This window comes from Dipodomys ordii, unplaced genomic scaffold (genome assembly GCF_000151885.1).
Source record: "Dipodomys ordii isolate 6190 unplaced genomic scaffold, Dord_2.0 Scaffold38, whole genome shotgun sequence".
NCBI lineage: Eukaryota > Metazoa > Chordata > Mammalia > Rodentia > Heteromyidae > Dipodomys > Dipodomys ordii.
In genome coordinates this window covers 1,776,313-1,793,919 of record NW_012267254.1, presented here as the reverse complement: position 1 = coordinate 1,793,919, position 17,607 = coordinate 1,776,313, and the positions used below count along the sequence as shown (strand labels likewise).

The window sequence follows — 17,607 nt, the reverse complement described above, 5'->3', positions numbered from 1 at the left end:
AATCGAACCCAGGGCCTTGAGCATGCAAGGCAAACGCTCTACCACTGAGCCACCTTCCCAGCCCCGGCTGATACTTTTTTTAACAATGTGAAAATCACAAAAGGCAAGGAAAGAAAACAAGGGATTTTCAGATGGAAGATTAAATACACATAATAACTAAGTGTAAAATAGGCATCTGGAAGAAATGTTGGTTGAGAAAGCATGTTTTACTTTCTTTTGCTAAAGAATGATTGGATCTCAGGCAAAATTGGAAAGGCAGATGAAATGGCAGTTTTGTATCAATATGAGTTTCCTAATTTTGATAGTTGTAATGTGGTTCTATAGAATGTCATTGTCTTTAGGTAATTAGACTAAAACATTTCAGGGAATGGAGTATAACATGCGCAAGTTATTCTAAGATGGTTCAGAACTTATTCTCAGATGGCACACACACACACACACACACACACACACACACACAGGCACACAGAGAAAGAAGAATAAAACAAGTATACTTAAATAGTAACAATTAGGGACCCTAAGTGCAGAACACATAGGAGTTCTTTGGGCTATGCTTGCAACTATTTGCAAGGATGAAATTATTTCAGAAAAAAAAACTATTTTAAAGAAAAGTAGTCTTTTTTTGAAAAACAGAAAATAAAATGGAGTGTTTGTAAATTGAGCCTTTTTTCTACTTATTCGTCCCCATCTTGTTCTAAAAATAAGTTATAGAGGCTTCATAAATATGTAAAAATGGCAAGATAAAATAATTTGAGGGTTGAGTGTATGGCTTAAGTGGTAAGAAATATGCAATGACCCTGGCAAAAATCAAACTTCCATACTTGTACCAATTTTCAAGTACAAGTGTATAATTTACTTAATAAGTTTTTGTCTGGAAATATTTTAGCACTGCATCAAAGGGAATATGAAGCTGGTTTGTTTAAATAAAATAAATTAAATATATAAAATAGATAAAAATAAATAAAATAAATAAATCTAAAGGAAGAAAAACACAGGAAGGAGAAGGCTGCAATAATTAGTACAGGAAAGCCTAGGAAGAACTGATTGGTGAACCTATGTATTCCAAGTCCAGGAAGATTGTGAAATTGTACAACAGACTCTAAAAAAATTGGACAGATTATGTGGACAGGCAATAACAATGAGTTCTTTTGTGTGCTTGATACCTTTTTACTCAAAACTTTTTGCATTAGACAAAGAATGGAGGCAGAAAACAATCATCAATAAGAACAATAGAGACTTTCAAAAACACTAATTTTTATGTATGCATATATATTTTATTAAATTTTCACTCTACAGTAGTTACACATAAGGCTGATTATTTCACAAAACTTTCTATTATCCCAAAAGCAGTTATCATAAAACAGTGATTATATAAGTTTCAAGCAAAAACATTACCTATAGGAGCTTCATATCATTTCTTAATACTTATTTTAAATAGAAGTTTGAAGTAACACAATATTAGAATAGGAAGAGGGAAGTTTATAACCACTTTTCAAATATTAGTCTCTATATAAAAATAAAGGGATACTGTGAACAAAGCTTATATGTGGGTTAGTATATCTATGTGGACTTATTTCAAAGCAATCCCTGCACAAACTTCACTTTCTACACCATTTAAACAATACAAACTAAAAAATGACCCTTGGGAAACAATAAAGTGAATCATGCTGCTTCTAAGTTCTCATACCACTGGAACAATTTCAATTTCCTGCCCTAGTTTTCCCTAACAGTGAATTTCGAAAACAAATTTAAAAGTCATCACGTTTCAGAGGTTATTTCTTAGCAGTCCTAAATTAGAACTCAAAAGTATCCCTTTAAGGCAAAAAAGACAGTAGAGTGAAGGTGGACAAATCTCTTGAAAGACAAAAACGCTCTATTATTGTCACAGAGGCAAAAACATCTGAAAATAGTTGTTTTTTTTTTTTTAGAAATAGAATAGATATACTGGATACTGCCAAAGAAGTTTGTGTTTAAAATGGCACATGAGAGGACAAGTTTCGTAATAGATACATATATGTTAGATGTGAAGGATTATGAACTTTGTACCGGGAAAACAACATAAGACGTAATGGCTGTTAGGGTGATGATTACAATATGAATAACACAACTGACTGCAATAGAACTACTGAAAGTTAAGTGCTACTCTCTAATGATTGAAAGAGAAGTTTCCATTCAAGCTGTACACAATCACTAGTCTGTGCATGCCTTCAAAGCGCATCCTCTTCCTTTAAATCTAAGGATCTTTCCTTCAAAAAACACAAATGCAGTGGTTTTCCTTTTCTTACATTCACTTAAAAATGGAATATTATGATCCTAGTGGGTATGGGTGCATATTAAATGTAATCCATCCTGTCTGAACAGTAAATCTATTGCAACAGATGCTTTAGACAGTGTAATAAATAATAAATAGCATAACAACAGATCACTCGCAGATTTCTTAAATACCTTAGTCAGGAGTTTTCTCTGGGAAAATGAAAGAACACGTGGTACCTCATACTTTTAGCATATACACTACAGCTCACACAGCGTCTTAAAAACAGGATGCATAATATTATCTTTTTTGGCTCCTACAAGCTTCCTTGCAGATATTAAGCTACTCTCTATAAGGCAGAAGAATAAGAGCTGCCTCTGGCAGCAACACAATAATCAAAACACAAATTACCACATGACAAAACAAACCCAATGACAAAAAGGAATCAGAAAAAAAGTAGCAAGCAAAATAGTATGTGGCAATCATATACATAAAGCCTCCTTTTCCACACTACCTTATAACAGACATCCCTTAGAGCACAATAATGGACCACAGGCACCTAAACCACCATAACACCACCAGAGACACTGACAGCTCCATGGATGCTCACTTTTGTACACAGTGGTTTGGGGTGTAAATAACATTATTCGTTCATTTGTAGATGCTCCACACATCTGGTCAAGGCAGGAATTTCTTCTCCTTGATAACACCACCTAGAAATACCAACAATATTTTATATATTCCTTACAGCAATAGATTCGGGGAGAGAAATTGCAACTGTAGAAGCAAAGTTCTAAGAACTTTGCAAAGACTAATGCAGGCATCTTGTAAGTCCATTTACATTCTCAACACTAAAGCCAATCTTCAAGCAAAGAAGCAATAATGATAGTAATGGAAACGGTTATGTTTCTTTCCCTCTGTGAGAAATGGCAAGTAAGCAGCCCAAACAGGAAAGGGAAACGAAATAATGTACTTTAAGCTGATGCAGAAAAAACTAAAATTTGATATAATCAAAAGCAGTTTGTGTATTACCATGAAATAAAAGAGACTAGAAAGTATGTAGTCAACAAAGAACAAAAAAAATCTCTCAAGCAAGATAATTTCTGATCAACTCTTTCATATCACTGCTGGAGAAAGAGCTATTATTATTGTCGTTATAGATAATACACATTTGTGCCTCCCTTGAATATTTAGACGAAAAAATAGGTGCTCTTTGAGGCACAAAGTAAAAAAATCCTCTAAGCACATCAAAAGTGAATACTGACATTTAGTCATCAAATACAAAATGAGATCAGCAAAAAGTAGACATTAGTAAAGTCACTACACTTGTAAAATTAAACTTTCCATGAAAGAGATGCCAAAAAAATAATAATTAAGAGCATCGCAATGGCTGACATCTGTCAAACTTCAATCCTCATTATGGATCAAAGTTCTCTGTGTTCCTCACTGTGTTAAGTGGGAAACAGCAGCTAAAACACTGAATCAGAAATCGTTAGGTCACTTGGGTGAGAGATCATCCATCAAGATGGGCGAAGAGCATGGATTGGAGCATGCTACTGAAGACTCTGCGGGAGCGCTGACTGAAGCCAGTGAGTCTGAGGATAAGCCACTGCTGCTACTACTGCCATCCAAAATATCTGAACTGAAGACAAAGTAAAAAGAATTATAAGCAAATGCATCCATTAAGGGTAAACATAACATGCAATGATATGGTTTCAAGGACTCACACATTGGTAGAGCATTTGTAAATAATAATTTAAAAAAGCATAAAAGCAATAGCAATGAACTACATAATGTACTATATTGAAATACCTGGGAAAGAATAGTCTCAGAAACCCGAAGTAAGACTCTCAAAGTCCTGCATTATTTGTGTCCCCCGGGAGACACCAGACTGTCCAACAAACAGTAAGCATTTCTCTTAATATTGCCTTATGCTAACTTTATGCTCAAGAGATTTCTATCTTATTTATCATCTTATTTTCCCATCAGGCTTGGAGTAAGAAGAATGGTTAATTACTGAGGTACCCATTCTCTGGCTAGCTGAAACATGCCATCAAGCATACTGTGTCATAATTCCTCTTCTCCAGAACAAAGTCCTTCAACTGCCCAACAGTTGACTACTTGCTCACTTCCAAGAAGCCTTCAATTCAGAGCTGCTCCTCTATTTACATACATTTTACATTCTTCTCATTTTATGAATTCCTTACACCATTAACTTTCTCACTGCTTTCAAATCCCAAAGATCTCTCTACTATCTTTAAAAGACTTCTTTTCTTAGACCCCTTCCATTTACGCACTCATTAAGTTTCTAAAATGAATGCTTTTTACCCACAGTCCCAATACCCTCACATCAATGGCCTCTTTAATCTCAACAACTGACTTCTGTTCCCATCTTTCCACTAAAACTTACCTGGGCATAAAGTGCCTCTATAACCAAGCCCAGGAATACCTTGTCCATTGAGCTCAGACACTCAGTGCTCCCAACAATCAAGCTGGCCTGCCTCATAAATCTGGTTTCACACTTAAGGTGCAAAACTCAAGGCCTTTGCAAATTGGCATCAAGTTGCCTTTCTGGTTTTGATTCCCAGTGATCTAACATACAAGATCTATGTTCTACAGTTGGCCTGAATTTACTCATTCACTTATTCTAATATTTACTAAATGCCTGCCAAGTGCAGGAAGTCTGCTGAGACTTGAAGGACAACAGTGTGAAGGACAGACATGGTCCCTGTCCTGATTGAATTTACAGGACAGTGGAGGAGACAAAACATTGGAATAATAATGCTAATAAATAGATAATTACAATTTGTGATCCAAGTCATAAAGAAAAATAAGAGGCTATGAGAGTCTAACATGTGGGTAACCAAAAGACAGGTTCCTGAGAAATGAGATTTATGCTGTGATCAGAATGAGTAGACATTCACTAGGTTTGTGAGGAAGCAAGGGTAGTTCTAGGAATCAAAAGCAGGCAAATGTGTAGTACAGGGAGGAAAAACACAGTGAGAGACAAAGCTGGAGAAGTAGTCAAGCAGTTTAAGAATTTACACAGGCAAATTTTTCATTTTTGGAAATGGAAAAAAAAAAGCATAAATTGGAGAAGAACTTAGGAATCAGCCTAATTTTGGTCACGAGCTCCTTTGCAGAAACCCATCCTGATCTAATATGCTCTAAATCTAAATGTTGAATCTTATGTTAGTTTCCAAGTTAATGTATTTCCAATGTTAAATAACCTGTGATACATATAGAAATCTCTGCACAGTAGCTACACTATCCTCATGAAATACAACTTTCCCCCCTTCTGCTTCTCTGCTCTTTTCTTTTAAAAAATAGCATTTCTTTCTTTTCCTGCAGTTCAAGGGATAGAACTCAGGGTCTCACACATGCTAGGTAAGAACTTTATCACTGAAGTACACCCCCAGCCCCCAAATGTCATTTCTTTCTATTGACTGTGCATTGTTTAGGTGGAGACAGACTATAAATAGGCTTTGGAAAAGTTATATTCCACACTCCTTCTTCACTATGCTCACTGCTGTCAAATGTATCATTAATAATACCACTGTTAAGTAAGAAGTTTGGAAAATTTATCTGGCTCTGATATTTGTTCAACCAAATGGCTAAATAGGTCTAAAATATGAATTATTCGAACTACTGAAAGTTGCATAGATAATCCAAGACACTAGAAAATCAAAAAACCTTTCTATTTACCTTTGGAACATAGGTGCTTTTTCCTCCTGCACCTTTTGCCTAAACTAATATTAAAATGAATTTACTTTCCTAAAGCACATACTGGTTGGGCAGCAGCAAGACATTCTCTATGTTACTTGGCAAGGAAAAAAAAACAGGCTTAGATTAAAATTTGGCTATCGTGTAGATAATCTGAATTAAAGAATTCCTTTTTCCAACCACCAGACTTCTGGTGACCCCCTGGGTTGAAAAATTCCATTTGTAATAAGATCTGCTTGCTTGGGTGAATCCTATATTCACTCTAAAATACGATATGTGGTGTAATTTTTTTCTCCTAAGACTGTTGATTGCTTGAAGAGGAAGAAAAACAGACAGGAATGCTACCAATTAGAAAAAATGAACTTGAAAATATTATTTCAGAATGTCTGTTATTACATATAAATGTATATTATTTTTGTTCTAACAGAAATAGAGCATACTTACATTTAGTATCCAATTAAAATTCAGAACTTAGGAAAACTTTAAGTAGACATTTGTATAAACTGAAATCTAGTTTCTCTTGTAATTAATCTGGCAGGTTAACACATGGTAATAAAGCAGACTACATGTCACAAATCACCCCATTATTACAACCCTATAAAGCAAGACTTATGTTCGTGTGTGTGTGTGTGTGTGTGTGTGTGTGTGTCTGCATGTTGGTCCTGGGGCTATAACTCAGGGCCTAGACTGTGTCTCTGAGCTTTTGTACCCAAGACTAGCACCCTACCAGTTCAGCCACAGCTCCATTTTTTGGCTTTTTGCTTTTTGGTAGTTAATTAGAGATAAAAGTCTTATGGACTTTCCTTCACGAGGCTGGTTTTAAACCATGATCCTCAGATCTCAGCCTCCTGAGTAGCTAGGATTACAGGCATGAGTCACCAGCACACAACTAAAATTTATGCATATTTTTAATCCACAAAGAGATTACCATAGTTTTCACAGTGATCACTACTAAAACATCTCAAAACAACAAACTCTGGTCCAATTTGACTTTTTTTTTTTTTGCTTAAGCTCTGATAGAGGTGCTAATGAGCCATACCAAGACCTAGACAATTCACACCAGACATGAGTACCTGAATCAAAAGTGAACTACTTCATTCAAGCCAAGGAAGCACTAATGAAACCTCACAATTAAAAGTACTATGACTGGGCTGGGAAGGTGGCTCAGTGGTAGAGCACTTGTCTTGCATGCATGAGGCCCTGGGTTCGATTCCTCAGCACACATAAGCAAAAAGAAAAAAGCCGGAAGTGGCGCTGTGGCTCAAGTGGTAGAGCGCTAGCCTTGAGCTGAAGAGCTGAGGGACAGCGCCCAGGCCCAGAGTTCAGGCCCCATGACCAACCAAAAAAAAAAAATAAATAATAAATAAAAGTGCTATGACTGAAAACAGTATCCTCAGTTTAGGAAAATCAAAGGTGAAAGTATAAGCTAGCATTTAAACATTCTAAGGATAAAGCAACAACAAAACTCAGACATCCAGTATGACTCATGCTACAACCGCATCTGGCTGAGCCATGTTTTACCTTGTTCACTGAATAAGCTGGGTTGTATCAGATTAAGACCAGGCAGGCAAATGCACTATAAACTAGCCACAGTCCTATTAAATCCAGGGCAGATTTTAGTATCAGGTACATCTGTGGGGCATCTCCACACCCCTCATTAAGGGCTGAACTGATACATGAGGCTCTCCATTTCTACTACCTTGCCTAAGCATTATCTTCTCAAATAACCTCTAATGTTGATTTATTTTGCAATATTTGGTATTGAACCCCAAAGCTCTGACCACAAGAGACAAGAAAACTCATGGGAGAAAATTTCCTTTTATGTAGAACAAACTTATCACTTAACCTTTTATTTGATGTATTATAATGCAGATATATACAATTCTATTCCCAGTAGAATGAGGAACAGAGTAAGAGTTCCTTGATATGGAAAAAGAATCAAAGTACCACACAAGGTGCACTTCTGAGTTATGCTCAAACTTTTGAAGTTTACAAGGACAAAATGCAAAGACATATTTCCGGTATTATAGTTCTTCCTCAGATCTAATTGGCAATCATCTCAGATTTTTAATTTAGTAAAAGAAAATGAAAATAAGAATTATGACCACTGGCAAACTCCAAGTGGATCCATATTCATATTTCAAGTTTAGTTTTTTCTTCAGAGATGTCAGATTTTCAAGATTATTATCTAGTACATAAACGTTAACGGTTGTAAAACCTATCCTTTTCTTTGTGATGTGGGGCAGGGAATAAATATAAAGATTAGAATGATGAAATAACTACTACTAATGACTGGATCCTTTATCTGCTCTCTAAAAGGTAGCATAAAAATGGTTTCCTTACTTTTGTTAACAAGTACATTGCCATCTTAGCAATAGAAGCCAAACACAGCCAGTTCCTATCTCTGTCCCATTTTGATTTTGATAAATGAAACTGCACTTGAGAAGAAAAATTTCTGCACTAAAAGACTAACTTGTACTTCAAATCTCTTCACTATAGACATATCACCATCCTAGTATAAAAGGTACCCAAAAAGTCTTTGTATAATTTTAAGCTTTAATAACCTCAGAAGAACTGATCCTACAAACCAACTAAAAACATTATTTAAAAGTTTACTTCACTAGCCGGGCGCCGGTGGCTCATGCCTGTAATCCTAGCTACTCAGGAGGCTGAGATCTGAAGATCGCAGTTCAAAGCCATCCCAGGCAGTAAAGTCCATGAGACTCTTTTTTTTTAATTTTTATTTTTTTTATTGTGAACATACTGTACAGAGGGGTTACAATTACATGGGCAAGATAATGAGTACATTTCTTATCAAGCATTGTGGCCTCCTCCTTTGTTTACCCTTCACATCCCTTCCCAGCCTCCCCCCCACACCCTCCATGAGACTCTTATCTCCAATAAACCACTAGAAAACTGGAAGTGGTGCTGTGGCTCAAGTCATAGAGTGCTCATCTTGAGCTGAAGAGCACAGTGACAGCGCCCAAGACCAACCAAAAAAAAAAGTTTATTTCACTATCTTTTTATTTTCATTTTTGAGATGGGTCTTGCTATGTTGCCAAGGCTGAACCTGAAAGTGGGTTCTGGGAATCCTTCTGCCTCAGTCTCCCATGCACACTACGGGTATGTACCATAGCATCTGGTAAGTACTCTTTTGAACACAAATTTTGTGAATTTGAGAAATAAATTTCTCTATCACAGGAGACTTGGGCCATGAATAAGGCAAATGCCTTCTATGTGAGGCAATAGCTTTTCATGTTTAAAAAGTCAAAGTTTCTGTCAGGTGCCAGTGGCTCATGCGGGGCACCAGTGGCTCACATTTGTAATTCTGGCTACTCAGTAGAGTGAGATATGAGTATCACAGTTCAAAGCCACCCCAGTCAGGAACGTATGAGACTCTCATCTCCAATTCAGCAGCAAAAAAAAATCAAAAATTGGAGCTGTGGCTCTAGTGGTAAAGCATTACCCTTGATCAAAAAAGCTCAGGGGCAGCACCCAGGCCCTGAGTTGAAGCCCCAGACAATGTTAGAATAAATCTTGGTGTGTATTATTTTTGTGGTCCTGGGAATGTAATCCAGGGCCTTATATGTACCAAATGTATACTCAACCACAGAATGATACCACCAGCCCCTCACCCTCAGCTTGGCAAAATGCTGTTGACATTTACTTAACTTGGTCACTTGGTCAGTAACCGGGTAAGCAAACCTATTTAGAATCATGTGCCTATAATCAAACACACTTTGCCATAAAACTGATACGTAGATCACACCAAGTATAGAGTTTCACCCACTAGTCCTCTTGACAAGCTTCAGGCGTTGCTCTTTGATATCGTCTACATACCTGGAAAAGCGCTATATACCAAAATTAGCAGTTACTAAGGACCCACAGAGATGAGGGCAAAAACAGAGTTTGGGACTGAAAAATAGCTGGAGCAATCAACAAGGCATCTGCTCCAACATTCCAGCAGTACTGGTCAATGAGTGTAATAAACATGAATAAGCCTGTGACTTGTTGATCAACTAGATTGTACAGGCTATCTTACACAAAATCACCATCAAGTGATTTGAGCAGAAGGAATCGTCAATCTATATATCTTATAAAGTGGTTCATATACTTCTTCCATTTATGGGAGTGCTAAAACTTAGGTAACAAAAATGTTCTGAAAAATATTATATGTTTCTAGTACATGGGTACAAAGCAAGCTGACTGGAACAGACTGAAAGATTTCCCAAGTCTTCCGAGTTAGTGCTACTGTCCTTTCCCCTTTCTACTATATGTACATCAGTATCTAATTGCTCAACCTTGCGTTAAAACACACACACACACACACAAAAGAAAAAAAACTAGTTAACTTTCTCAGAAAATACTGAAGGCCCTTAAGTCAGAGCTCTAAACTAGGATGAGTAAGACTACCAATTGTGTGATTAGACCATAATAATCAGGAACTTGCCAGGCACTGGTGGCTAGCACCAGTAATCCTAGCTACTCAGGAGGCTGAAATCTGAGGATCATGGTTCAAAGCCAGCCCGGGCAGGAAAGTCCATGAGACTCTTATCTCCAATAAACCACTGGAAAACCAGAAGTGGCTCAAGTTGTAGAGCATTCGCCTTGAGCTGAAGAGCTGAGTGATAGCGCCCAGGCCCAGAGTTCAAGCTCTATGACTGACCGAAAAAAAAAAAAAAGAATCAGGAACTGTTGCATATAAAAATACAAACTTTGGGCTGGGAAGGTGGCTCAGTGTTACATTGCTTGCCTAGCATGCATGAGGCCCTGGGTTCGATTCCTCAGCAACACATAAGCAGAAAAAAAGCCAGAAGTGGTGCTGTGGCTCAAGTGGTAGAGTGCTAGCCTTGAGCTGAAGAGCTGAGGGACAACGCCCAGGCCCAGAGTTCAGGCTCCACGACCAGACTCCCCCTCCAAAAAAATACAAACTTAAGAAGGGGTGGGTTAGGAGGGATGGGTGACAATGTTATCAGACACTTTGTATTCATATACTGTTTTGTAGAATGGGAACTTCTTCGTACAACTACTTAAACATAATAAAAAATTTAAAAATATATAAACTTAGCTGAGTGCCAGTGGCTCATGCCTGTTATCCCAGCTACTAAAGAGGCTAAGATCTGAACTTCAAAGCCAGCCCAGGAAGGAAGTCCGTGAGACTTTATTTATCCAATTAAGCACCAAAAAAGCTGGAAGTAGAGCTATGGTTCAAGCTAGCCTTGAATGAAAAAGCTCATGGAAAGTACACAGGCCCTGAGTTAAAGCCCTAGGACCTGCACCGCCCCCCCCCAAAAAAAAGTAACTTTAAGCCAGGAATGGTAGAGCATACACAGATGTGGCATCAACACTCAGGAGGCAAAGACAAAAGGTTCATGAGCTTGAGGGTAGCTGGGCCTACATAATGAATTTGAGGCAGACTCTATCTAAAAAAAAAACACAACAACAACAACAAAAAACACATTTTGTCATTTCCCTTCCCCTCCCCAAATTAGAAAAATGTATTGATATTCCTCCAGCACTGTTCTTTCTGCTAAGAATTTTTTGCTATTCAGGGTCTTTTATTATTCCATGTAAATTTTTGGATTGCTTCTATTTCCTTGAAGAATGAGGCTGGGATATTGACAGGTATCACACTGAATTTGTAGATAGCCTTTGAAAGTATTGCCATTTTCATGATGTTAATCCTCCCAATCCAGGAGCATGGGAGGTTTTTCCACTTCCTTAGTTCTGCTTTAATTTCCTTTTTCAGGATTTTAAAGTTTTCATCATAGAGGTCCTTCACTTCTTTTAAGTTAACTCCTATAGGTCCCATGGTTTCTCTTATCTGCAATAACTAGTATATGTCTAGGACAAGCAGAAGAGGTCAAAAGCTATGTACATATGACCATATAACCTGATGCTAAGCGAAATGAACCCCAAGACAGGGACACAAGAGGTTTTATCTTTGTTGCTGTTCTTTTTAATGTACTTATAATGTACTATGTGATTTCTTTTTGTTTCTTTGTATGTTCTTCCCCCATGGTACAACCCCTGTTCTCATTGTATTTGATTCTGGTGCCCTGAATCTTGTATATACATTTTCTAATTTGGGGAGGGGAAGGGAAATAACAAAATGATGAAATAAGGATACAGAATGACCCATTGTAACAATGAGATGTATAAGACAGTATGTTGAAAAAAAACTTTACAACTTTGCGGGGGGAGGGGGTAAGAGAGGGGAGGAAGAGTTGGGGAGGTGGGGAGAAAAGGGATGGTAGGGGAAAATTAAGGAAGGTGTAACAATGTTCAATAGGAAATGGACTCATTACCTTGCTCATGTAACTGTAACCCCTCTATACAGTATCTTTACAATAAAAAATATATTATGAAAAAAAGAAAAATGTATATACAAAATGCAGGGCACCAGAATCAAATACAGTGAAAACAGGGGTTATACCATGGGGGAAGAACATAGAAAAGAAACAAAAAAATGACATAGTACATTATAAGTACATTGAAAAACAACAGAAAGAAAGGTAAAACCTCTGTGTCCCTATCTTGGGGTTCATTTCGCTTAGCATCATCTTATATGGTCATACATCTTCAGGGGGGAAGGAGTTAAAGAGGTGGGGAGGGAAGGAATGGTAGGGGGAAAAACAAAGGAGGAGGATGGTAGGGGAAAATTAAGGAGGGTGTAACAATGTTCGATATGAAATGTACTCATTGCCTTACTCATGTAATTGTAACCCTTCTTACAGTATCTTTACAGTAATATACATATATATATATATATATATAGAGAGAGAGAGAGAGAGAGTGTGTGTGTGTAATAAAAAAGCCAAAGAAATGAGACGTTAACATTGTGATGGGACACCTCAAGATTCTGAAAAAAATTGTATCATCATGCCATTTATAGAATAGAAATATGCCCTAAAGGTTTATATGCTAAACACGTATTTCCCAGCTAGTGGCACTATTTGAAAAGGTGGTAAGATGGGGCTTCCCCTGAGGAAGTAGGTCAGAGAGACATGCCCTTGAAGGTCAAACCTACTCCCTGTTCCCTTGCTGTACTTCCTCACTACCATGATACTAGCTGCTCTGCTCTGCTCTGCTATACGTTCGCTGTCAGGATAGACTGAAATCTTTGAAACTTTAAACAAAACAAATATTTTCCCCTCTTAAATTGTTTATTTCTATTATTGGGTCACAGTAATGAAAAATTCCAATTGATACAAAAAATTGGTACCAGAGAAATTTCATTGCTGTTGTAACTAACTGATCATATGGATTTTAAGTATTTGGAACTGGCCTGTGAGAGGAATTTGGAAATTTGGATATATGAGCTAAAAAACATTCTAGAATACTATAAGCAGAGTTTTAATAGTTGATTCAGGTCAGAGCTCAGAAGATTATAATGCCAATAGAACTGTGGACAATAAAGACTATATTCATAAGGTCTCATATAGAAACAAGACTCTATTGGAAATCAGACTAGAAACCATTTATGTATGTTTTGGCAAAGAAACGTTTGTCCATGTCCTGAGACTTTGTGGAAGACTGAGTTTAAAGGCAATAAACAAATGAGTCTGGTGAAGGAAGTTTCAAGACAGTCTGGCATTCAGTTGCAGCAGTTATTAAGAGCTGTTTTGAGCCAAGTTTACAGAGAAAATTGGGAGCAAAAAGCAGAAGAAAAAGTTGCAGTTTGATCAGAAAATCCTGTGTAAAGTTGGCATTAAAGGAAGGTAAGGTTGTGGAAGAGAGCAACACCATTAAAAAGAAGTCAAAGATATTTCATTAGCATAGTAGGAATTATGCGTTGAGAGAATTTCAGAAATAAGCCAGATCCCACCCATTACAACTTTAAAAGTACAAAAGACAAAATTCATTTGCAAGACTGTTTGTTTTTTGTTTCCTTTTTTGCTGAAGATCAAACCCAAGGGCTCATGTATGCTCAACCACTGAATAATGTTGGAACTTTTAAGGTTTGGGTATGGATTAAAAGCACTTTATGAGATGGCCATGAGATTTTGGGGGCCAGGAACAAAACATTATTTTTTAAATATAAAATGTCCCCCACAGGCTCATGGTCCTCTGAGAAGTCTATTCTGAGAAGTGGTAGAAGCCTAGGTGGAAGAAGTAGGTCCAAGGGGATGTGCCTCTGAAGATAATATTTAACACAATCCCATCATCTCCTCAGCTATCTATCATAAGCTCCTACTACCAGGATATTCTGCTTTACAATGGCCTCAGAATCAATGGAGCCAAGAACTATGGACTAAACCCTCTGAAGCCATGAGTCAAAACAAATCCTTCCTCCTTTAACTTGTTTATGTTGGGTATCTTGTCACAGTGAAAAAAGTCTAATGCACACAATTAGAGAAAATGTTGCTATTCTTTGATACATCAAAGTGATGGAATAAGAAATGCAAGCTGAGCAGCAATCAATGTACATTACCCACAGAAACTCAGAAATTCTCGCGGGCTGGGAAGGTGGCTCACTGGTAGGGTGCTTGCTTTGCATGCATGAGGCCCTGGGTTCGATTCCTCAGCACCACATAAGCAGAAAAAGCTGGAAGTGGCGCTGTGGCTCTAGTAGTAGAGCGCTAGCCTTGAGCTGAAGAGCTGAGGGACAGCACTCAGGCCCAGAGTTCAAGCCCCATGACTGACAAAAAAAAAAAGAGAGAGAAACAGAAATTCTCTCATACACCAGTCAGTTGATGACACTGTACCATATCATGTCATCTATTGAGAGGAGCTGACCTAATAGGCGCTAAGTACAAAAGTAAAAGTGCTAAAATAATACATGCACTTCCAAAGGAAGTATTAATGACTTATTCAAAAATTGTCTATACCACCCTGGACATTATCCCTTATGGAAGTACAGATAGGTGAATATATATTTATTTTCAATATGAGACTTTTATAAATGAATCATACCCTAATATCATTTTGATTTTTTTTTTCATTTTTTTACCATGAACTGAGATCCGACAGTTGTTCACCATCTGGAGACAGTATGTTGGTGGTGCCTTGGAAGAATCTCTTGGGCTGGCTTTCTGTCTCCATTTCACCTAAATTGGAAAGAGATAATACCACTCTAAAACAGTTTTACAAATATAGGATTGGAGCCCAAATGGAATGATCCTTGTTTAATCAAGGAACAGAATACATCTTTATGTCATCATTTAAAAGCTATTTTCTGCTGGATGTAGTGGGGTAGATATGTAACACCAACAGTTGGGAGGCTGAGGCAGAAGGAAGAATTCAAAGACAGCCACATAGATAGATTCTGTGTCATGCAAACAAACTGGAATTCTACTTGCTTTAACATAGAAGAAATATGCTTCCAGTCAGCATTCTTAGCAAAAACGTATTCATTACACATAGCATGATATAGAAGCACATGAATTCGTTTTTTGTGCCAGTCCTTGGGGTTTGAACTAAGGGCCTATGTCTGAGCCTTTTTGTCAAGGCTAATGTTTTACCACTTGAGACACAGCTCTACTTCTGGCTGTCTGGCAGTTAACTGGAGATAAGAGCTTTACAGACTTTCCTGCACAAGCTGGATCCTCAGATCTGAGTAGCTAGGATTACAGGCATGAGCCACCGACACCCAGCTTTATATTCTTTAACAGATGAGGAGAACACTGATTACATCAGGCAAAACGTATCAAAGGCAATCAACAGTGTAAAATATTTCTAAACAATGAAAACTCACTAGATGATTAGCAAATATTGTTTACACATTTTAATATCTAAATATTTCCTAAGGTGACATCAAATGGGTTGAAAAAAAATGTTGCCTGGCTGGGTTTGGTGGCATACCCACAATCCCAGCTGATTGGAGAGGCTGAGGCAGGAGGATCAAATTTCTGGGCCAACCTGGGATACCAAGAAACTTTGTCTCACATTAACACAAAGAGCCATCTGATAAATAGTACATAAATAAAAAGTTGCCTTAAACTATTTAAAATAAGAGTATAAGTTTGGGGAGGGAAAAATTATCCAAAAAGAAATATACTTATTACCTGACTTATGTAATTATAATCCCTCTGCACATCACTTTATAATAACAATAAAAAATTTAAAAGTATGTTTGAAGGTACACCTTCAATTGAAACCACATATTTTATTCAATTCATGAATTTGGCATTGTACTAAGTGACTGTATCCTATAAATTTTCTCAGAACAAATAAAAGGACAATGTGGCACCAATGGGAATAATGCTTAACATCTTGTTATCTAACACAACTCTAAAGTTGACAGATAAAGCCCCTTTTCAAATTCACCTTACATGGTTTGGAGGGTATACTTTTAATCTGGTCATCAAAATGAAATGTTAAAGATAATTTAATTCAAGGGCCTATCAATACTTCAGTAGGAAGTATTTGAACTTTGAACTTAAAACTATAGAATTCTTATGGGGAAAACATCAAACAAGAGCATTTGTTTTCCATATTATCAATTAATTCATATTACATTTCTTCTGGAGTTATTCTGTCTTATTTTTTTTGTGGTGGAACTGGGATTTGAACTCAGGGCCAGGTACTGATCCTTAGATTTTTTTTTCTCAAGGCTTACACTCTACCACTTCTGGCTATTTGCTGGGTGAGTGGAGATAAGAGTCTCATAGACTTTCATGCCCAAGCTGGCTTTGAATTGATATGCTCAGATGTCAGCCTCTTAAACAGCCAGGGCTATAGAATTGAGACATGGGTACCTGGATGAAAATTACTGAAATTCATTAAAAAAGTTACATTTATTTCCTTTATACTATGTGCTTTAATATGCACCTTAAAAAATGTGCTGGGTTTTCAACTAACCATCACTAGCAAAAGACTTCAGCCCTTTTCAGCAAATCCCTCCATCTACTGGCATATTTTGGAATAGCTATGAAAGTAAAGATCACGTTACTTTCATTAATCTTTCTGCAATAAATTTCAAGTTAATAATAATTATGGTTTTATTTTCAAGTATATTTCCACTTAATAACCTTTTAGAATGTTCCCATAACTGTAAATAACATCATGCAAGATCAAAGAAAAGTACTTTTATTCACTAAAAATATTGTTACCATATCAGTATCTATTTTCCAAAGCTTACCACCTTTAATTTTAAGTTGCCTAATGAGCAGAAAGATTTCACCAAATCCTTAAGTCCCCATTCTCCTAATAGAGGAGATATGGTTTATTTATTGCCCCTGAATTGCTGAATTGCTTCTTAGAAGTTATCATTAAGCCAGATGCTTGTGCCTCACACTTGTAATCCTAGCTACTCAGGAGGCTTAGATCAGAGGATCACAGTTTTAAGTCAGACCAGGTAGGAAAGTCTATGAGACTCTTATCTCCAGCCACTCACCAAAAATCTGGAAGTGGAGCAGTGGTTCAAGTACCAGAGCACTAGCCTTGAACAAAAAAGCTCAGAGACAGCACCCAGGTCCTGAGTTCAAGCCCCAAGTCTGGCACACACAAGAAAATGTTATCATTAAAAGTCTTGTTTAAAAGGACATCTGAAATGGGCATGGTCATTCCATGCCTGCAATCTCAGCTTCTTGAGAGGCAGAAATGGATAGACTGCCATTTGGGGCCAACCTCAAGAAAAAGCAAAACCTCATCTGAACCAAACAAACTTCAGATGGTGATGCTAACTTGTC

The 17,607-nt window shown here is 37.2% G+C and overlaps 1 protein-coding gene across 5 annotated transcripts in view; it reads right to left on the bottom strand.

Annotated features, from left to right (window-relative positions):
- Positions 1-1,282: 1,282 nt before the first annotated feature.
- The window catches only part of Fam122b (family with sequence similarity 122B), a 29,848-nt gene continuing 13,523 nt past the window's right edge, over positions 1,283-17,607 (bottom strand). For 4 of the 5 annotated variants that reach the window (XM_013018037.1, XM_013018038.1, XM_013018039.1 and 1 more), the window contains exons 8-9: positions 14,928-15,024; positions 1,283-3,893 (exon numbers count right to left, since the gene is read on the bottom strand). In XM_013018037.1, coding sequence (XP_012873491.1) covers positions 3,749-3,893; positions 14,928-15,024 — 242 coding nt within the window. In that variant the 3' untranslated portion in view covers positions 1,283-3,748. The remainder of the gene's footprint in view (positions 3,894-14,927; positions 15,025-17,607) is intronic. The other variant, XM_013018041.1, reaches the window with a different exon arrangement.